Raw genomic sequence first — 22,367 nt, forward strand, 5'->3', positions numbered from 1 at the left:
CATGCAGACCAGGAGACACACGTATTTCCAAATAGTTTTCAAAATTCATTCTATCAGCCAAAGTTGGCAACCAAACCCTGGACTTTACCTAATGCCAATATTCCATAAAACAGTACTGGTGTTCTAATCAACACCAAATGATTAAATTACATGAGTTATGGTTAAAATTACCATTAAAGCTTAAACAAAAAACGACCACCACCATACAAACTATGCTGTTAATGTCTGAAATTACTTCTTCAGCCTAAAACTGGTAATGACCCTCACTATCAGTTTCTTCAGCCCCAAACAAAAAAAGAATGATTTAGATAATAATCTCCCTTATAACTCTAGTCTTCCTGTCTCTGTTTATTGGCTTCCTTCATACCACTCATATCTTGAAACATAAATAAACAAGGAGCTCCTGTATTCACAGAAGCGATTGTTCTTCCCCACTGAGAGAGGTCTAACTGGTAATGGCTTGCTGGTGTTACAGTATCATCTCTTTTCTAAGAAGTCTTGTTGTCACTTAAAATCTACAGGTCATAAACTAATCCCACAACACACATCAATGATGGGCCATTTGCCTAATAATGACAGTAAATAACTGGAAAAACCCACGCATGCATTTCTCAAATATTTTATGTAACAGAAAACAGTCTAAGGCACAAAAAATTTAAAAAAATACTCTACAAAAGAATGTTTTCCCTTTAAGAAAGTCTTGGGAAAGCAGCAAGTTCAAGAACATTACTGGGACCTCATACCCTTGCTTTGTCACAAGGAACCCAAGAAAGCAACTATGGCCCAGCTCCCAGCAACACAACTTGCTCGCACTGTTCACTTGTCAGGCAGCATGTGCTCACAACACCCTCCACAGAAGTTCAGTCCCTCACAATATTAAGAGTATTTTCCCATATATACCTTAACATGTAGGTCGACATTCAACCTTCACTTTGTAAGGTCTGCCACAGGAGTAGAGGAAATCTGAGACATACTGTATAAAATGTCAGTGAGTAGGGAAAGAAGAGACAAGTGCTTAAGCCAGTGGTGTCAAACTCATTTTCACCAGGGGCAACATCAGCCTCGGGGTTGCTTTTAAAAGGCCATATGTCATTTTAGGACTGTATAAACGTAGGAGTAGTTACATTTTTACAGTCCTAAAATTACATTTGACCCTTTGGAGGCAACCGCAAGGCTGATGTGGCCCCCGGTGAAAATGAGTTTGACACCCCTGGCTTAAAGGAATTAACCTCACAGTCCCTAGAAATCCTAAAACCTTCTTTTCAAGACCGAGAACATGAAGGCTGTCCCCAAATTCTAACCACAAAAGAGACCCTGTCTACATTAAATGTATACTGATAACTTGATAACAACAAAATAATTAAGTCCTATGAATGTCTGCTAAAGCTGTCCCAGGACAAGGTGTCTTCAGCCATCAAATCTGGAATTACGGCTACCAGGTTACAGCCAAGTCAAGTGTCTCTTAGGAAACAAACATTAAAAATGAAATACTCAAGCTTTTTCTGAATATACCTATTCAGGATTCTCAGTTTTGGAGTAATGTTAAGAACAAAAGAATTTCATACATGGAAACAGGATATACAGAGAGGAAAGATACGGCTTTTTTATACAGCCTAACTTTGCCAAGTTATTAATTTACTTAAGAGAGACCTTAAAAAAACAAAACCAAAACAAACAAAAACCCAAATAAAACAAACAAAAACACAAACAAAAAAAACCCCAAACAGAACAAAACACAAAAACACCAAACACCCCCACATAAAGGAAAAGTTTTGCTACCCATCCCATTCCCACATGCAAAGGAGACTGGAGTTTCATATTCTGAAATTGGTTAGACAGACAACTAGACAAGCTTTTCAGATGAAAAGAAAAAACATTACAGCTTGTTAATGAATAAAGTGAGAATTTACAACTGCCTTGATTTAAATTCTCAGGCAGCAGAAACTACTGCGCTGCAATAAGCAAAAGCTCATCAATCAGGTCACATATGTGTAAAATGGAGACACAAGAAGAGAGACATGCTTCACTCAATAAATTAGTGGTCTTTTTTAAATGAAGGAGTTTTGTGTGCATCAAATATAACCTCAATCGTTTTTGAACATCAAGCGTATGCAGAAAGCCTGTTCTGATATGGGAAAGATGAGAGATTATCTCTATTTTGGACAGGAATTTGTGATAAGCTTTTAAGATTTACACTTTTCTTGAAATATAATTTCAAGTAACTGAAAAATGAAGTTTAGTCCTCTCACGACCCAACTTTGTCTTCTGAAATGAAGTTTGTTCTCAAATCAGTCTACAATGCCAGCAAGGGTTCTTGTTAGCCTCATCAGGATCACATTTCTATGGATGGCACAGAAGCCTTACAGATGAATCAAAACTGCCAAACCCCAAAAAAGCTCATGACAGCAAACTGTCAAAAATACATTCCCTTTCAGGTAATTCATATGAGGGTGAGATGTCTGATATGATTGTTGCAGATAAGACATGCCAAGTAATAGTCAGCTAATTGGCCGCTGTAGTATCTTCACATTCCCGTTTGCAACACAGTACAGACATTCTTTTTACTCATATAAAGCCTAAATTTTTAAATTATTAATATGGTCCAAAGATGTGAAACACCATGAAAAGTCAGATACATCTCAGACATACACACACACTCCTCACATGTTTAAAAAATAAGATTTTTTTTCTCAGATACTATACACAGGCATGCAAGTCAGTGGTGCTGTAACTCAGATTTACTTCTAGGAACAGATTTTACTTTTTCAGGAAACTTTTAGAAAACATGTTTTATGAAATTAGTGATTACCAGAATACTTATTTATTAACAATGAATCATTCACTCAGCTGTCTGAAAGTGATCTACTGTGAAAGGAAATACAATGAAACAGAATGTCTACATTGATACAGTGCTGCAGAACTTCCAGCTCTCCTGAAAGATGAGGAGTTGGTCACAACACTGACACATGAAAAGTAGAAAAGCAAAGAAGGACAAAAGCAAAGGGGGTAAAAAACCAACCTGTTAAATCTAGAGCTCTATCTACAGAGATATCTACAGCAGCCTGAAAACCAACAAAGCAAATCAGCCTGACCTGAGCTCAGGAGCATCTAAACTATGTATGCCATGTATCTGTCAGTTGTGCCTTAGTGGTGACAGCACATGCCAAATGAACCACAGTCATTGAAGCCACACATGGTAACAAAGCAATATTTACATTGATTGAAGTGGCACAAAGTGCTGAGAAGCACAGTTCTAAACATTAATTATTATCCTTAAACAGCAGACTTTGAGCTAAGTTTCAGTGATGGATATCTATCAACTTGCTACATCTGCATTAAACCCACATGAGCTTAGGATGCTTCACATTCTCACTTTTTAGGCTTTTTAGTCCTTTGCCTGTAACACTTTTCCACAGCGGTGGATTTCTCAGGCGCTGGAGCCAGTGTTGCCTTTATTGTTTCTCCCCAACGCAGAGAATCTCTGGAACATCCTTTCATCTTTGCTCAACTACAACAGTGCAATGACTTTACAGAACACTTTGTACATCGATAAACTTTCACTTTGCCATAGGACTTTTTTAAAAATGTTTTTTAAAGTTTCCAATGCACTTGAGGTTTAAGTATTTCACTGCACATAACTTTGCACTGTAAGGATGCATAAATTTAATACAGGTGAAAAAGTGCTAAAGGTGTATGGATTTGGGAGGAGAAGGGTGTTTGGTTTTTTAATAACTAAACTTCTCTTTAGGCATGATATTCAAGAATGGAAATGCTTATCCATCGTTAGAAAAGTTCTCACTTGTAAAATTAATGGCTTACTTGAATTGTAAAAGCAGCTATTGGCACAGATAAAAGAGAAATGTTTCTTTAAAAAGCAGGATAAAAATGTTGCTTTATAAACAATATTACCTGATTTTATGGCCATGACTGGATGGCGAGGAAGAAACAGACTCAGAAGATGAAGGTAGATGTGGCTTTGAAATAGGAGAAAGCACCTGGTCAACACTCTGCTGGGAAGAGGCAAGGTACGAGCCATTGATGTCTGCAGAATAAAAATCCCACAAGTTGTATTAGCCAGTATTTATCCTACCATTTCACAGCCAAGGCTGTTTTTAACAACACATGCATAATTGGACTGTGCAGGCATCACCACTACAGGGCAACTAACATTTAGATCTTAATATGAACTTTCTTGTACTGCTTTGTTGTTGTTGTGGGGTTTTGTTTGTTTGTTTTCACATCTCCTGTATGGGAATTCTGCTTTACAAGCCTTCACCATCATAAACTTACTCCTCACAAAGCCTATGATTATCATCCTCCCTTAATACATCCATGTCTCCCACAAACAGCAGCCCCCCTGCCAAAGGCCAAATATTAATTTCTCCCATGCTGGACATTAGAAGAAGCAGTTACAGACGCAGATTTCAAACTAGGGATGTGCTCAGTAGCCAGCAAAACATAATGCTTGAGGTCTCCCAAAGGCCATTCTTCATTAAGGACATATAACCTGGAGGTTTCATATTCTGCACATTCGTGAAAATGGGTCATGAAGCAAAGAAGAAATCTTTGAAGATTTTAGCCTCTTATCAACAGCTGTAAAGTTATCGGGGAAGGAAACAGACAGACAGTATGACTACAGAAGTCCTGAGTTTTCTAAGAAACCAAGGTAAAAACCCCAAACTTCTGCATTAAAAAGGCTTTTAATCAAACCTGCAAAGTCCAGTGCTTGGGTTAAATTTTGCTTTGCAATCTTAATTTTCCTTTCCTGTGCAGCTGCACAGGTCTTTCATTACAAGACTATGAATTACTATTTTTTCCACAAGATGTGGTATTCACTCAGTAAGCAGGTACTACTGTCTTTCTTCTCTTTATTGACCAAATAACTTTTACTCTAGTCAGTGCTAATTTGGCTCAAGAGAGAGGGACAAAAAGTCATTATTAACACTTCCATACCCCATTCATGGTGCACATCACATTGCAGAAGTCAGGATGCTTCAGACTAGGGATGTCCATGAATTTTTATCTCCAGACAGCCCCTCTGCCCATGCAACAGAGATGACCACCCTCTAAGGAAGCTGAGCACTTGCAGAACAGGACGCAGCAGTTACACTGTACTCGTGTACCAGCTGTACCTGCTCGTGGTTGGAACCCTCAGCCCACCCACATCCAATCTTCTATAAAATAACTTGTCAAATTTTCATGTGCAGAGCAAATGGACAAGAACAGCATGTAATGCTTACTGCACACACCTCCTCAGCATAACAGATGCTATATATTCGCACACAGGCGCGCCAGCCATCTCATACAGTAATTTACTACAACCTACTACTATTTAGAAATTATCTAGGATTGAACTTACTGATTTTCTACTAAAAGACAAATGGCTGACATCTTTGGCACACAGTATGCTGTCTGCAAGACTGACAAACCTTGCACTTTTTTATCAGAAGGTATGAAGTTGGGTCAAGTAATGATCAAGTAATAGGGAGCATGGGTCAGATGGCAATCTGATCTTTTTTCTGGGTCACTATTTCTTGATCTGTGTTACTGCCCAGAGACTGGAGGCAGTAAGCAGGAGAAAACAGAAAAGGATCCTGTCCTACTTTTAGTTGCTCTTAAAGAAATGGGCATTCTCCTTCCCAGTAGAAAGTCAAAGCACGGAAGATGCCCAACATGCAAGTGCTTGGAAAGGAAAACAATCAAATACATGAGCTAATTTAAAGGAAGAGAGAAAACCACATACCCTCCCAGTGGCAGATTATACAGTGAAATGGTTGCCAGATCTGCCAACTGCAAGTATTTTACAGGACACACTTATTCCTTTCATTCTTTAAAGACAGGTGCTGACAACTGAGCTACAGTTCTCACTGAGGTACGCCTCACTTCAAGTAAAAACAAATCTCCGACTTATGTGCATATCTTTCTGTTTCTTAAAATTTATTCTGAGCTGCTCAGACTGGCATCTTCAACAGCACTCAAAAGCTCTATGGAAGCTTCCAGAATGACTTATGGTTGTCTAGCAAAAACACATCTGGTGTTTCAGCCATCCCTAGCACAAAGGATAACATATATATCAGTATAAAAGCACTCCTCAGAAGCCTCTTGAAACAGAGAAGACATATCTATGGGGATGCAATCTAACTGGAAGCAGATAGATCACCCCTCGGCACATCAGCAGTGAAGCTCCCATGCTTACTAGTGCAAGTACCATATCAGGTCACCTTGAGAACACACCATTCAGCTGCAACCTAGTTTCCTATACTACATAGCGCTCAATTTCTGTAACACCCAACTCAAGTAATGCTCTACATTGTTATTCAAATCTTAGACCTCTCCAGAACAAGTCAGTCTTGTGTGTAAAGCAAAGAACAGATCCAATGGAAAAAACAGATCAGCCGTCATGTAACCAGCCTCTGACAGGTATAAAGACTGTTAAAGTTATGCACACAACTTTAATTTTTACATTTCCTAATTTTACAACAAAACCCTGATTTATGAAAGATTTTGTCTGTGTGCAGTGTTAAACAAATAATCTGTAAATACCTGATACACAAGCTGAGAGAGAAAACTGAAAATGTAAAAGACTGCTTTGGAAGTTCATGTTTTCAAATATGTTTTCAGTAACAGAATATGATATTCTATATGTAGAAACAGAGGGACAGCTACAATAGATCAGACTCTTTGTAACCTGTTTCTAGCAGTGCCCATTGCTGAACAAAACTAAACTAAAATTCAGAAAGGAGAATACTTATATCTTAATTCTGGAAACACCTACCTCGACCTTTCCTCAATCAATACTATTTTGGGTGCTCTTGAGAGGGAAGTTTTATTCCTGCATCTATACTTGTTGCCACAGAAGGAATATATTCCACAACTTACTCCTGGTATGAAAAAGTACTTCCTTTCTTTCCTTTCAATTTCATAGGATTCTGGCGTCTGTGAAGCAGTAATTAATCAATTTCTTTCCACTTTTTCCACATCACTCATTGCTTTCAAGATTTCCCACAGCCAATTCTTTTCCAAACTAAGCTGTGCTTCCTGTATTTAATCTTCTTTCACACAGAAGTTGATATTTTATTATTATTATTATTACTACTATCTCTTTTTTCATCCTATTAAATCCACTTTGAGCTAGGGTGACAAGAATTGCATGACTCAAGAAGCAGATATTCTGCAGATTTGAAACAACATAGTGATTTTTTAAAATTTTCAATTCTTTTCTATTTTGCTTGCTTTTCTGAGTACTCCCCCCCCCTTTTTAAAAAAAAAAAAAAAAAAAAAAAGAAGGAAGACTAAGTAATTATTAGGTGCTATGAAATTAATAGCAAATTACAATTTTCCAATAATGATCAAACACTAATCCCCTCCGCCCCCACAACTGGTCAGGAATATTTGATAAAGTTGTCACAGCAAAAAGAAAAAACAAAAACAAATCTGGACCTTTCAGGTTGGAAAACTCAATTTAAGAGAAGCCAGATGAAGCACTCTTCTACTGCACATTTAGTACAAAGGCTAAATGAAAGGACAGAATACAGAGGGAGGGTTAATAAAACTAGGAAATAACAATAACGTTGCGAAGTAGTTATACTTAATACCAACTTTTGAATGTAACTCTGCATAACATTAGGCCTGTAGTGAATTATACTGCATAGTCTTGTCTTTAAAGCTACCTGAACTAAGTGCAGGATGTTTAGCCTCCCTTAATATACTTCTCCAGTTCTCATTTCCATGAAGCAGCAAATGCTCCAAGCAGCTCGCATATTTTGCCTCTGAATTCTCCTGCCTCTTAGCAAATAACAAATGACGGAAAGCCTACCACCGCTAAATCTTTCTCTTCCCACAGCGCAAAAGGAACAGCAAGTAAAGCCCCAACACCACACGAACAATCGTGACTTACCATCTGAAATTTTCTTGCTGCTGAGATCTCTTTCCAATTTGGAAACGGGAGTAGAAGAAAGGCGTCTTGAAGAAGACACTCCTTTGTGTGGTGGCGTTAAGGGATTTTTAAAGACATCAACCTGCCCAGTGTTTTTAATGTATTTTTCACCTCTTGGACTGCTCAGGGGGGAATGCTGGGAGCTGGGATTATCCTTTAGAAGTTCATGCTGCGTAGTCAAGGGGGGTCTACCAACAGCAGACTGTACAAGTAAAGGGGACTGCATCTTTCTTGGCGTTCTGCTTGCAGCCGCCTCCCACATGACTCTGTGTTGGTAGTTCCTGTAGGCTTCTTCCAAATACTCTGCCTCCTTTTCTAGTTCTTTTATTCTAGCCCGGGTTAGTGCCACACACTCCAGGTCAGAATCCGGAGAAGCATTGCGCAGCTGCAACTGCTGACGATAGCCAACTCCTGGCACAGCGTTTACCTTCATCATGTCGGTCATAACCTGATTCTTCAGGAAAGCGCTGTCCACATAGATATCATGAGGTACAATTCTGTCGCCAGTGAAGTCAAGGACAGAGCGATCGACAAGCGAAGGCTTAGGATTCCGATACACTTCATTTTCCAGAGCTAAATGATAGCAGGAGAAAGCACGTGGCAGTAAAGAGTGAGAGCAGAAGACCCATAAGGAAACAGAAACAGTAAACCACAGCATTTAAATTCCAATTTGATGAAAATAATTTTAACATGGTATTGGCTTAAATGTTGAGAATTTAGTGTCTTGATTTAAAGGTATTTTTAATATAGCTGCATAGCTGCAAACTATCACAGATATTATTTTTTAATATGCAATCCTTCCATGTAAAACTACCTGAATTATACACGCTACAATGTTATTTCTTAAATTATGTTTAGATTAAAAAAAAAAAAAATGAAAATGTCACCACGTTAGACACATTATATCAAATCATGCTGTTCAAGGGTCAGGGACACATGGCAGGCTGCAAGTTTTAACAGTTTTCTTCTATTTAGATCAAAAAAGGAATTTTGAGAAAAACAACATAGATAATATTGTTTTTTTAAAAAGAGTACTTCTCCAACATTGTCAGTTAAACTGAATGTTTCAGGGCTCTCTGCTTCTTGGCTTGCACATGTATGCTTAAGCAAGCCCAAAGGACCAACCCATAGGGCTGTATCTTTCTAAGCACAATTACAACCTTGTTTTTATTCTACATAAATGGTTCTTCAATGACATCCTTTAACTCTGATGCAAAATAAAGGTCCTCGCAGTACTTTCAGTCATTTAATTAAAATATACATTTTCTATTCTGACGTTAAGAAATTTCCAACTTCAAATGGCACCAATAATTGTACCATATGTAAAAATGTACAAATTGGTCTAGTGAATAATATAAAGTACTGCATGTGCTGAACTATGGTGCAACACACACTGTATGTAATGTATAATCATTGAAGAATTCAATTCCAAATTTTTAGATTAAATATACATCCTCAAACTTTTATTGAGCATACTTGATATTAGTAATTTGACAGACAGGCATCTTTAGAACTACATTGGTTCTGTAGCCTGAATTGCTTCACACAAGTGCTTCTCTTTATCTAATGCATACACAAGGTGCATAAGGTACCAGCCTTGACAGCAACTGTTTAAAAGTTAGATTTAAATTTGTAAGGTATTCAATACAATTTCAAATTGATTATTCTTATTATGAACAATCAAGAATCAAAATACATTAATACACAACTCGCCTCCTAGAAAATGCTGATTATGTGATCACCAAACATTAATGTCTTCATACTGAAGAAAAACAGGCAACTAAAACATGCAAGTATTCAGGAACTGATGTTTGCCCTTCCTCCCAAATGTTTGTTTTCTGAAAGGAAGGGAAGTTGTCATGAATCTGCTTTTTAAACTGGGCTTTTAAATAGACTTTGATTTTAAACTTGAAATCTACTCACTGGCAGTATATTAGTTCTATGCAACTGCAGCTTTTTTAAGCTTCTGGAAATTCTTACACTGGTTAGGTAAGTGAATTTCACAAAGGACTGGTCCAGTGTAAGACACAAACCTGCCTGTGTTTGTTTCAGCTGCAGTTTCAGTTCTTCAACATGCACATTTAACTTCCTGACGGTAGCTTCGGAGTCCAACAGTTGGGTCTTTAACTGGGCACAACGTTCAACCTATAGGAGATCAAGAGAAAAACAAAAACTAGCATAATTCAAACAAAAACAGTAACTTAAACTGGCTGAATACTTGTTTCTAAATGTTTTTCAGGTCCAATCAAGCCACATATGCATAGTATCCTATTGAAAGTCAGTGCTGACAACTTAATGACTTGGAAAGATTTACTTTGGTTATGTTTGGTTGTTTTTTGTTTTGTTTGTTGATTTTTTTTATGTGTTGCTTTGTCTTCTTTAGAGATGTTTACATAAAAATAAGCAGAGTACAAACAATCCCCATAACTACATGCTAAACCACCTCCACAGGTACACAGATAAATGTGAAAAAAAAAAGACAGGAAGAAGAAAGGGTTCAAATTATTAAGAAAGAATAATTTACCTCACTTTGTAGCTGCTTTTCCAAAATCTGCCTTTGACTTTCAAATTCGTCCAGTGCCAGCTTCCTAGAATGTTCCACTCTCCTCAGCTCCACTTGGCAGGCCAGGTGCTCCGCCGAGGGCTGGGACAGCTCTGCCCAGAAAGAGAAATACCAGACGCTCAGCCGTACAATAACAAGTGTGCACTTTTCTATATCATACCCCTTCTAAATGTAAAGCTGATTTGTTTTCAGGAATATAACAAGGCTTTTTTTGAATAAAGAACTTAGGGACTTTTTTGTCCTGCTTTTACAAAGGACCAAAATTTTTGTTGACATAGTCATCTAAGAACTAGACCCAGACTGTCTTATTCTGGAAGAAAAATACATATCTTTACCTTACATAACTAAGTGTACATCTCTAGCATAATCTCAAAAGCACATAAAAAATACTTGGTATAACTATAGTCAGGAAAGCACTCAAAAATAACAATGCAATGTTCTTTTACCATTATCAACAATACTAATGCTATGGCGAGAAATATCGCACTGCCTTTTCCAAAGGGTGAAAGGGATATCCATATTATTACAGCTACCACTTAATTCAGGATTTCTATACATACATATTAAAGAAAAGAAATTTATATGGTCAAGGATTGCTTCATTTTACACAAACATCAGTTGGGATTTAATGCAAACTACTAGTAAACATAATACAAATGTATTTTAGAGAAAACTTATTTCTAAACAAATACTTGTAGGGAAACATAAGCAAGAAAATTACTAAATCATTCACACTGACTGTCTCGAAGATGCTGGTTCTCATTGCGAGTCTCATCCAACTGTTGCCTAAGTAGTTTATTCTGTACTTGGAGCTCCAATTTCTCCTCCTTTAGCAAAGGATAGTCTGAGACCTCTTTCAGTTTTTCTGTCAACAACTGATTCTGTTTATTTACCAACAGAATCTGCGCCTTCACTGACTCCAAATCCAACTGCAGATAAAGAACAGTTTAGAAGCTTATGAACTATTTTTTATTTCACTTTTTTAATGTACCTCAAATGCACTAATTAGAATATAGCTTCTTTAAATTCATGTTTACAATTACCTCAAGCTCCTTTGTGCGTGATATAGCTTGCTTGAGTTCCTCCTTTTTTGAATTAACAGCAACAGCTTCTTCATGTAAAAGCTTTGCTTTCTCTGCAGGAAGGATTACAAATGTTGAATTAAAATTAGTAAGAGTATTACAGTGAATAACTGTATCAGCAAAAAACTGTTTAAGCTGCTAAGCCCCAAATTCAATTTAATTCAAGACATAAAAATGACTGAATGTCATACACACTCCTTCAAAATTAGGTAAATCACACTGTGTGTCTATACACATTTGCATACATATACTCCTTTAGAATTAAGTGAATTAAATTCATATGGATGTGATACATCATTTCTTTCACATCATGTCCCTAACTAAAAAGTCTAAACATGTTGTCTGTCCCAGCTCTCTTCCTCAAGCTCCAATTAAATATCTTATGCACAATAAATGTAGAAGCTGGCAACCATTCAAGGGCACAGTACCAGACTGTACCAGAGTTCAATTAGAGAATGAATGAGCCAGTGTGACTTCAGGAGACAGGAAACCGAAACAGCAAAATGCTTCGCAGCCTCTGTGAAACAGCAGCTCATGGTTCCCACTGCATTCTGAACAGCAAGGAGTTGCTGACCTGTCACTGGTTCCTGCTACATGTTTCCAAAACATCTATTTTGATTGTTTTTCTGTTATATATACCACTATTACTGAACACTGTGGCTCTTCAGTAACAACAGTGTTTTGATAGAACTTTGTCTCTACAGTTTTTACTAACAGGTATTTTATTAATCTCAGAGAGGTGGTTACCTTTATTTTTTTTCTCATCTTCTGTAACTTTATTGGTTCTGGCTATGTATTCTTCTTTTAATTCAAGCTGATATCTAGAAGTAAAAAGAATTATGCATTCCCAAAGTGTGTGTCTGCACACATGCGTGTGCATTTGTGTAAATTCCAGTCTTTCCCAGGCTAAACTACAATCACACAATAATTTATTGACAAAACCAGTTATTGCAGAGACATTGAAACGTTTGGAAATGGCCCTGCCAATTAGCTCATCCAAACACCCGATCCAAAAGCAAGACTACTGCCAGCTCTAGAGAAGGTCTGCTGTGGCTCTTCCCAACCAAGTTTTGAAAACCTTACAGGATGTTTATTCCAACACATCCCTGGGTGACCTGTGCCACTGCTGCACAACCCTCCAATAAAACTTGTTTCCCTACGTCCAAGCTGCATCTCCCAAGCCACAGTTTACAGCCCCTACCATATGAATCACATAATGTCCTGAGTTGGAAGGGAACCACAGGAACCAACTCCAACTCCTGTCCCTGTATAGGACCACCCCAAAGTTCACACCATGTGTCTGAGGGCGTTGTCCAGTCTCTTCTTGAACACTGTCAGGCTTGGGGCCGTGACACCTCCCTGGGGAGCCTGTTCCAGTGCTCCACCACCCTCTGGGGGAAGAACCTTTTCCTCATGTCCAAACTAAACCTCCTCTGGCACATCTTCCTGCCACTCCCTCAGGTTCTGTTGTTGGTTGCCAGAGAGAAGAGATTAGTGCCTGCTCTTCCTCCTCTACTTGTGAGGAAGCTGTAGACCATGATGAGGTCTCCTCTCAGTATCCTCCGGGCTGAATAAACCCAGTGACTTCAGCCACTCCTCACCAACTTCACAGCCCTCTTCTGGACACTCTCCAACAGCTTTACATCCTGAACTAAGAGGTCACATCCGATAGTCCCATAACTATCCTGACAGACCTTTACTAGGCCCTCTCCACCTCCTTCATGACTTTTTTGAACTGGGGAGCCCAAACCCAGGCATGGTACTCCTAGCACAAGCTTCACCAGTACCCAAAGGGGATAATAACTTCTCTCAGCCTGTTAGCCATGCTGCTACTAATGCCACCCATCATGCCTTATTTGCCAGAGCGTGCTGCTGGATCGCAGTCAACGTGTCATTCACTGTAACTCCCATGTCCTCTTCAGAAATGCAGCTCCTCAGTCAATTCCTTTTCTCCATTCATACTGCTTCACTGGGATATTCTGTCCAGAGTGCAGAGCTTTCAGTTCTCCTTGTTAAAATTCCTAAGGTTTATGCTGGCACAATCCCCAAGCTTATCAAAGTCTGGCTGAAATGAAGCTCTGCCATTTGTTGTGGAAGACACTCTCCTTAATTAAGCCTCATGTTCAAAGTTGCTGAGGATGCACTGGGTCATCATCCAGATCACGGATGAAGGTGTTGGACAGCATGGGTCGCAGTACTAGTCCCAAGGGCTCTCTGCTTGTCATCAGCCACCAGCTAGACACTGTGCACTGCCCAGGCAACACCACCATTCACAGCGCAGAAGTCATCCAACTTTAATGTTCACTGTTACTTGAATCTACAGGAGCTAAGAAATCTCAGCATTTTGTATGATTGGGACTTAGATTATAGATGTTTTCAGATATTGCCATATCCAGCCTTTTGCATTCTTGCAAATGGCCCAGACCACTAAGATACTTCTCCCAAATATGGCATTTAATGTTTACCATAGAAATAAAAAAAATATTCCTTTTCTAATAAGCATCATTATCTCTATACAATAAATAGCAGCTCTTTTTGACTTTTCAGCAAAGATTTGGAACAAAAGGACAGGGATTTTTTTTTGAGCATTAGCAGCATGCCAAAAGTATTTTGTGTGTTGATAAAATAAGATCAGCAGCACTTCATCCTTATAATAATTTGCTTCTCCTCATTAACCAAAAGCACTTTACAAGCATTCTTTGTAACTAGTTGTTATGGGCTAGATAAAATAAGATACCAAGGCGGATCAGTTAGTTTCATTGTTCTCTGACAAAACCCTCAGATCTACGCAGTTTCAGGGAAGGCATCATTTTATCAAAACCTACTTTACATCTTTCCTCTGTAATTTGAATAGACGCACTAACACAGACACTAATACTTATTGTTCACTGGCTTGCAATAAAAAGTAATGATGCATTAGTCATTTGTTTGAACTGCCTAACTGGAAGACCCTTTCATGACACTGAATACAGACAAGCAATAACATGCCGAGAGCACCTGCCTGCATTGAAGCATCAAGTGACCCTTGAAGCACCAGCTGACTAAGGCACTCCAAGGAAGTACAACAGCAAAGCTGGATATATGCACTTAGCACCCCATATGCCGCCACAGATTATGTCTTTCCAAGCAAATTATTTGAAACCACGTTCAAGCAGGTGGCAGTCAATAAGAATCCCTCTCCAAAAACAGCGTTAAGAGCCATTTGACCTGTACAGCAGGCTAGTGTGCCTCCCACCTTTCCAGGAAATCTGTGACATCTCTTTAATGCTAATTTCACCTCTATGATTTTCTGCATTCATAAAATGGTCGGTTCTTTTAACAGCGATCAAAGAAAGTCACCAATACTGCTTTACGTTCTCTTGTCTAAATATATAACTAATGTCCCATCTCTTTCCCAAGTAAGAACACAGAACTACAACAATATAACCCATAATCAAAAGATAATTATTTTCTATTGCAAGCTTTTTCTGAACCTGACAGAATGTTTTGTCTCACCAGCAAAGAGCTAAGAAATAATGTAGAATTCAAGCTGATTAAATCAAAAAGCTGACTGCCCATTCTCAAAGTGCTTGCTTTGTTACACTTTTCAAAACAAATCCTATAGAACTTATTATTCTGTTTTCATAGGAAGCAATATGTGTCCTATTAGAAAAAAAAAAAAAAAAAAAGAAAAAATACTTTAAGAGTTCCGTCTTAAGCTTCTGGTCATATGTGTCCTCTATACTCTTCACAGCAACCTCCCGACGTCGAAGCGCATCATCGAAAGCTTTATTTTTCTCTTCCTGAAGTTTCTGAGTGCTGAAATATTCATAAATATACAGACAATTACAGTTATAAAGCCACAATTTTATGCTTTCAGGCGGGTTTTAAATAACATTTAGAGACATAGCAGGTTAATGTGCTTGTTTGGAACACTATAGTCATTTAAAATTATTATCGGAATCTGTCATTATAACGCATGAAGAACAAGGAGATGTGAAACAAACTAAATTGTCCTATTTAAAATCCAGTACCAATCAATTATGCAGCTATCCAGGGTTAACCCCAGCTCAGTTTCCCACACTAGAAAGCCTTCAGAGGAGACAGTGCTGAGCATGCTACTCTACCAGCACCCTCTGCTGGCTTGTTAAAAAAAAAACAAAACAAACCCACAAGTTTTTATTAGCAGGATACTGCTTTTGCTATAGAAAACAGATGACAAAGTTACTACATTAGGTAGTACCGAAAACCAAGCCAAAAATGTTTTAGTCATTTTTTGTTCAACCAAAGAAAACTGGTCTTACTAAGGACAAGTTCACAAAAAAAAAATCCACAACAAAAAACCACAGGACTGAAGAAGCAAAATAGCATATACATGCTTTGTGAGTGTTAGGATTACAAACTGTGTTGCTTGTGGGGTTTTTTGTTGTTGTTTTTTGGTTGGTTTTGTTTGTTTGGGGTTTGCTTTTGTTTTTGTTGGAGGAGAGAGGGTGTTTGTTTGTAATCTAAGCACTTCAAAACAAATATCTGGTTCCTTGTGTCCAAAGTTATGCTGCATTATTTTGGCCAAATGAAGTGGAATGGGGAAAAAAAAAACAACCTACCTTTTGTGTGGGGTATCCCTGCTAACAGAGACAGTATACAATACTGCTCAAAATGGAAGACATAAATTCTGGGATATATAATATATTTCAATGTCATAGAAGCAGCAACATCTGGAAGCATGCTTTCAGACACTTACACTTCAAACGCCTCAATTCTTTGCTTCAGTTCCGCCTCTCTCGTCCTTACAACTTCAATATCTTTCAGTAGACTTTGTCTCTGAGCATATACTTCCTTTGCTTCTATCTGAATCAAAAAATATTATCTGTAGTTTTACTTCACGCTTTATATAGGAAGCTACTATTTAACACATTCACACTTCCAAGGATCTTCTTCAGGAGTTGGTCCTACTCCAGTAAGTATTATTAACATAGTCTTAATTTGAAATAACATTGAGAATTGATTGTAATTATTTTTTAAATTCCTATTCTCCTTTTTCTCTGGCTAAAAACGTTTTCGATGGGGTCACTACTGGCTACCTCTAAACAACATTATTTTAAGAAATGGCTCTGATTAAAACTTACGTAAAAGGAAAAATAGTTTTAAAAAAATTACAAAATAAACATGCTCAAACACATGGATTTTTCTAATAAACAATAGTTTTGGTTTGTATGTTCTTCGTAAGAACAAAATTGAAAAAAAAAATGCCAAAAACCCCTGATAAAATTTAAAATGCAACTGAGTCAACCAGCAGTCTTTCAGGTTTCAGAGTTCAATTTATAGAAATCAAACAAATTGTAAAAGAAATCCTCCAAGTGATGAACATGCTAACCAAAAGTAATACATCTTCTTCTTAATTAAAAAAAATACATTTTCTTGTCCTTAAACACACAAAGCATTATTCCTCTCCAAAGAAATCATAAGTGTCTAAGAAGAAAAAAGTTATGATCTGGCCTTATGGGTGCTCATATCAAGTTTGCAAGTCATGTGCATTTAATAGTGCTGAAAGACTTTGCTGCTGTTCCTGGCACAAAAATAGGGCAGTTTGTCAAGCTGTATTTCCTGGGCACAAAGTTATAGTCCAAGAAAGATGTGAAGGTAGATCTCTCAAAGATAACAGAACAGTTTAATCAGCTCATTGAATCATTTTGTACTAGATTAAGAAAAAATAACTGGAACTTTACCTCTTGCTGTTTTTGAAGCCTCTCAATAGCATTCTTTTCACGAGAAATCAAGGCTTCAGACTTCGCTTGATGTGTCCTCTCTAACTCATGACGTAGCTCTGAGATTTCTTTCTGGGTCTGCACTTTCTCCTCCATTTTAATCTTTGCTATTTCAACTTCTTTAAAATGTTCTAGCTTTTACATAAAGGAGAAAGAGTAGGTTAAATAGGGCCATCTTCTAATTGACAAAGACAATCCCTCCTCAGATAATTCTAAATTTCATTTAGAAGTTCTTGCTAGGAAATGTATGATAGTTCGATGAAAATAAATTACTGTGCTAGAAGTCTCTTAGCAGCAGATCCTATTTACATGTTTCACAGAGTTTTCATGTATTTCTATAGCACCCCAAAGCAGATCTCATACAAAACTAATAGCTTTAGACAAGAGCAAAACAGAGGCCTATGAAGAAAAACGCACTGCAGAAGTGATACTCTACTTGCAATTAAGGAATGGCCACACTCTTGAATTCCTGCTGTGACACTGTCTCTATTCTCACCTCTTTCCCAAAGAATCGCTTTTCACTGATGATGCAAGAAATGGCAGAAGCAGACCCATCCTGGGTCACTCAGGAACAACAGAAATCCATTTAATTCACTTGGACAAAAAAATAAGTGCTGAGCACGTAAAAAAAGGTGGAACCTGTAACTTCATGTAAAGAGGGTTACAGGAAGAAGTCCTGACTCACAGATTTCATATTCAAGAACAAACAGGGTTGTTATAGAGAATTATAATAAAAAATTGGAAGACAATGAAAATAAGCATACAAGGAAAAAAGTGCGAAAAAAATCAGCAAAAGAATAAAAAGAAAATTATAGAAAAACTGTGAGACTGGAGAAAACAAGGAGGTAAAGAGGGGGAAAAGCATCTGTCAAGCTACACAGCAGCAATTCACGCCTCTCAGTTGCTATGCACTATACTGAAATGAAAGTTGCAAAAAACTAACTGGGAAGGAAAACAAATAGTATGATTAAGCAGAGTAATTGTTTCTCCATAAAACAAAATAATCAAAGAGCAAATAAAATTTAACAAATTAAGACAAGCAAAATAACATTAACATTCTGTTCACATTTAACAAAAAAGAGAAATGGACAATCTATACATACTATGTAATCGATATTGGATTAACAGCCTTTTGTGTTCGTTGTAACTCACTATTCAGTCTTGTCTTTCAATTTACCTTAAGTATTAAAATTTTGTAATGTGCAAAGTCAAAATTATCATTGAATCTGAAGGAGACATTTGTTTAGTTGTACCTTTTGCCACATTTCTGCTTGAAGCTGCTTTTCTATTTCTTTTCTATATTCATTCAGTTTTACTTCCAAAGATTCATATTTCTGATGTTGAGGATAAGAGTCTGCAAACTGTTCATCAATCAGTTGAAGCTTCTCAGCTATAAAAAGAGCAACACATCCATCACAACTTAAAATCAGTCACCAGGGTTATCCTGCTGAAAACTTGAGGAACCTGTCTCTCTGGAGGAAGTTCCTTAGTTTACTGAAGTAGCACTGGCATAGAAAGACCTGTGTGGTACAAAACCGAGGCAGTGCAGAAATGCCATTTATCAGCTCTGTACCACACAACATATACCTACGAGGAGGCACTTAACTGCATAGGCACTATTTGAGGTATTACATAGTCATTCATCCTCTTTATCAAGGATGGACAAGACTTTTCTTTCATATGCAACTTTTAGGTTTTTTGTATTACTAATAGCATGCATATTATAATTTAAGAACTCCCAATCTATGCCTAACTTTCACTGAAACACTATCACAGAAGGAACGAAGGCAGGCATTTGCAGATATGTTTTCCAAAACATATTGCAGCACATAACATTTGCAGTCCATCTAAGATGTCATAGTTCTTACATAAATGCCTAAAAAAAAATGAGTAATTAAAAAAGAAATAGCAACAGGACTTTTGCCTTATTTTTAAAAGGTTTACAAAAACAATGTACTAGTGATAGGTATGACCTTTATTTATTATTACTTTAGGATGCATTCAAGTAAATGACAAATGAATACCATTCATACAATTTATAAATCCATACCACTTACCAATATGAAAAGATTCAGGGAGACTTGCGGGCAGAGGTTGCACTTACCAAGAGATTCTCTGTAAGGAGGCACTGAGGTTGTCTGAGTTTGTGTGTCATGAGTTTCCCTATTTAGATGATGCTCTGTAAGTTCCCTTAAAATCTGCATAAGAAAACCTATCAAACCAATATATTAGTTAGTTCTGATTTCATCCCAAAACTGAATTTTTGAGCCTGTAGTTACTGTAGTCATTTTCACTGTACAAGTAAACCTATTCAATTTATAGAAATAAACAAGCATTTAAATTCAAAACTATACCAGTAGACTATTAATGTTTTTATTATAACCATATTCCAGTCTACCTCATCCTGCAAAAGATGTCCTTTTGCAACTTTTTCTTCAATGCATTTCTCTTTGTCTCTTTGACATCTGAGGTCATTTGAAACAGTGGATTATTACTATTTCAGTTACAAGGTCATTAGGCAATGGTGGTTTCTGAAGATCAAGCTGCTTTAGGCTATACAATATACGTCTGTTTCATCACGCAGACATTAATAATTATTCACTATATAAAACAATAGAAAGTCAATTAAATCTTTAACTAGTTTTTAAAGCACTTTATGCAAGCTAATAGTCAGTTACAAACACAAAGCAAGATCTGAACTTGCCAAAGTTAGCATGAAAAGCTTCCAAAAAGCATTATACTTAATTACAGATTATTTTAATATTTCTAATGCTCAAGTCATTTATTTTGTAGGTGAATGTCAACACTTAATCCACATGACAAACATGAGCTGGATAATCCTGAAATACAGTATTAATTATCCTGCAAGTTTCAAAATCTTACTGAATCTGTATTATTCTACACCAACGAACACTCAAGAAATTTGAACTTCTATTGCTTGCATCTTAATAAACGTGAAGCTGACACAATTATCTTTCTCCACATCATGTATAAACATCTCGTACCTTTATTCTCCTTTTGAGTTCCCAAAGTCTGCAAGAAATAAAAGATCTTTTAGCCATAAACATTTCACGACAACTGTAATTTAAGGTTATTTTCAAAGTCAAAATAACTTTACCAGTGATGTGTAAAGACTAGATTTTGGATTGATCCTCATTAATTGAAGAAGATCTTGCATAGTCCACAGCTTTTGGTAAAAAAAAAAAAAAATTAGAAAAGGATAACTATTTAAAAAACATTTCACATACGTAATGGATTTTTTTACTTAACAGTTGTTGAATTTATTCTATTTGAGAAAGATCTATTTATTGCCTTGTAATATCATTTTCAGAGGCCTGCTGTTCTAGTACTACATTTATTTAGCTTCATTACCCAAGACATACAGCAGACAGTATATAGTTTCATGATCAAATGAAGCTGTGAGAGAGCTTTGTTTCCTTTCCACCCTGGATACATGCTCTTGCTACTTCCCTTGCCTCTTTTCTTGATTTATTCTATAAATCAGATGAACTCATTAACCCAAATCAAGACTAACTACTCACCAGGTCAAAAAATTAATTTTCAACTTCACCCTATCTCATATTCATAGAGGAGAGAAACAAAGAGAGGGCAAGGACTGCCCTTTTCAGCCATGGCTTGTAGTCAGCTTACACTGACCTTGAACCACACTTTCAGGGAACTGGATGGCCTGGCAGAAGGCTAGCTTTAATCAGGACCAGCTCCCCAAGCAGTCTGCCACACGGCCTCACAAATAGTCGTGCCAGGCTGCAGCTGTGGGCAAAGCAAGCATGAGGTTGAGAGGCTTCTGCTACATCTTTCCAGAACAGCATCATCAGCTTATTGCCAGTTCAAAGTATTCATGAAAATGGCCTTGAATATTCAAGTCTTTTATGGGGATGATCACAACTATCACAACAGGGGAATTTTATTTCAATTCTGTTGGAATATAACAACCCTCAGAAAGCAAAGCTCCTAGAAGTCTTAAAAAAGGTTCATTACTGAACTTACCTTTTTCTTCTCCAATCCACTTTCTGGAAAGAAAACAGAAAGTGAATACTCATAGCCACATCTCTGGAGATGATCTGCCACCAAACTGTTGGAAGCTGTGATCAAAAGTGAACTGTCACCATTTGGAACAGCCTGTGGCTGAAGTTCTCCACTTAAAATTGGGTGCATTAGTTCATGGATTAGCTGGTTTCGGAGCTGTGTCTGATACAGAAAAGACATTATATTCTCAGTTTACATGTTACTCAATGAGAGTTTTTATTTTCCAAAATTCACAGGGAGTCTCATTTGACTTGTGCATCTTATATTATAACCTACGTAACAGAAACGGACAGGCTAATTCTGGCAAAATTTAGAAGAGAACTTGGGACACCATGCCTTTCTTCAAAACACTTTAACGGTATGACTTTTCCTCAAGATGTATTAAATACAGGACTGAAAAGAAATATTGTTCTCTGACAAGAATTCCGATAAACTCCACTCTAGTACCCCCAATTTCATTCATAGATCACTGATTTGCTGTTTGCATTCTCAGTGGCTTAAATAAAGCCTGTCTGATGTGGCCTCAATTTCAGGTGTACTTGGAAAACTCACTAGTCATCTTCTGAGTCTCATATCAAGAAGCTGCTGACACCATCACAAAAGCAGATGGGAAAAGAACAGGAAATTCAACATCTAATGTAAATTATTTTGTAAGGAAGTTAAAGCATACTATTCAAAAAAGCCTACAGGCACTAATAATAACGAAATTGCATTTTTTATTATTTATTTGCATTCTGTGAGTTACAAAGGGCTAAATCCCTGTCCCTATGGGAAAGGAAGACAGAAATAGGTTGTTGTATGTCCGCCACTCAGCATAGCTGTAGTTCCAGATCCACCAGCAGAGGCCAGGGGAAAGCTGAGAGTATTCTCATTAGAAGACATAAGAGTGCTTGCAGGAATCCATAAGAAACCCAGCTGTATTAATTCTTGCACTCAGAAAAGCTACAAAAACTTTAATACAATGTATAATCCTTTAAACAAGGCAAATAAAGCAG

General features: G+C 37.3%; 1 protein-coding gene across 3 annotated transcripts in view; it reads right to left on the bottom strand.

Moving 5' to 3' along the window:
- Positions 1 to 22,367, bottom strand: part of OFD1 (OFD1 centriole and centriolar satellite protein) — a 38,084-nt gene that overhangs the window by 13,715 nt on the left and 2,002 nt on the right. For 2 of the 3 annotated variants that reach the window (XM_065072859.1, XM_065072870.1), the window contains exons 3-17: positions 21,334 to 21,534; positions 20,444 to 20,512; positions 20,331 to 20,358; positions 19,430 to 19,537; positions 18,579 to 18,715; positions 17,287 to 17,460; positions 16,302 to 16,408; positions 15,260 to 15,379; positions 12,329 to 12,402; positions 11,543 to 11,634; positions 11,239 to 11,428; positions 10,461 to 10,591; positions 9,970 to 10,081; positions 7,898 to 8,509; positions 3,910 to 4,042 (exon numbers count right to left, since the gene is read on the bottom strand). In XM_065072859.1, coding sequence (XP_064928931.1) covers positions 3,910 to 4,042; positions 7,898 to 8,509; positions 9,970 to 10,081; positions 10,461 to 10,591; positions 11,239 to 11,428; positions 11,543 to 11,634; positions 12,329 to 12,402; positions 15,260 to 15,379; positions 16,302 to 16,408; positions 17,287 to 17,460; positions 18,579 to 18,715; positions 19,430 to 19,537; positions 20,331 to 20,358; positions 20,444 to 20,512; positions 21,334 to 21,534 — 2,288 coding nt within the window. Of the gene's footprint in view, positions 1 to 3,909; positions 4,043 to 7,897; positions 8,510 to 9,969; positions 10,082 to 10,460; positions 10,592 to 11,238; positions 11,429 to 11,542; positions 11,635 to 12,328; positions 12,403 to 15,259; positions 15,380 to 16,301; positions 16,409 to 17,286; positions 17,461 to 18,578; positions 18,716 to 19,429; positions 19,538 to 20,330; positions 20,359 to 20,443; positions 20,513 to 21,333; positions 21,535 to 22,367 lie in introns of those variants that run through there. The other variant, XM_065072881.1, reaches the window with a different exon arrangement.

The sequence above is a fragment of the Columba livia genome, chromosome 1 (genome assembly GCF_036013475.1).
Source record: "Columba livia isolate bColLiv1 breed racing homer chromosome 1, bColLiv1.pat.W.v2, whole genome shotgun sequence".
Classification (NCBI taxonomy): Eukaryota; Metazoa; Chordata; class Aves; order Columbiformes; family Columbidae; genus Columba; species Columba livia.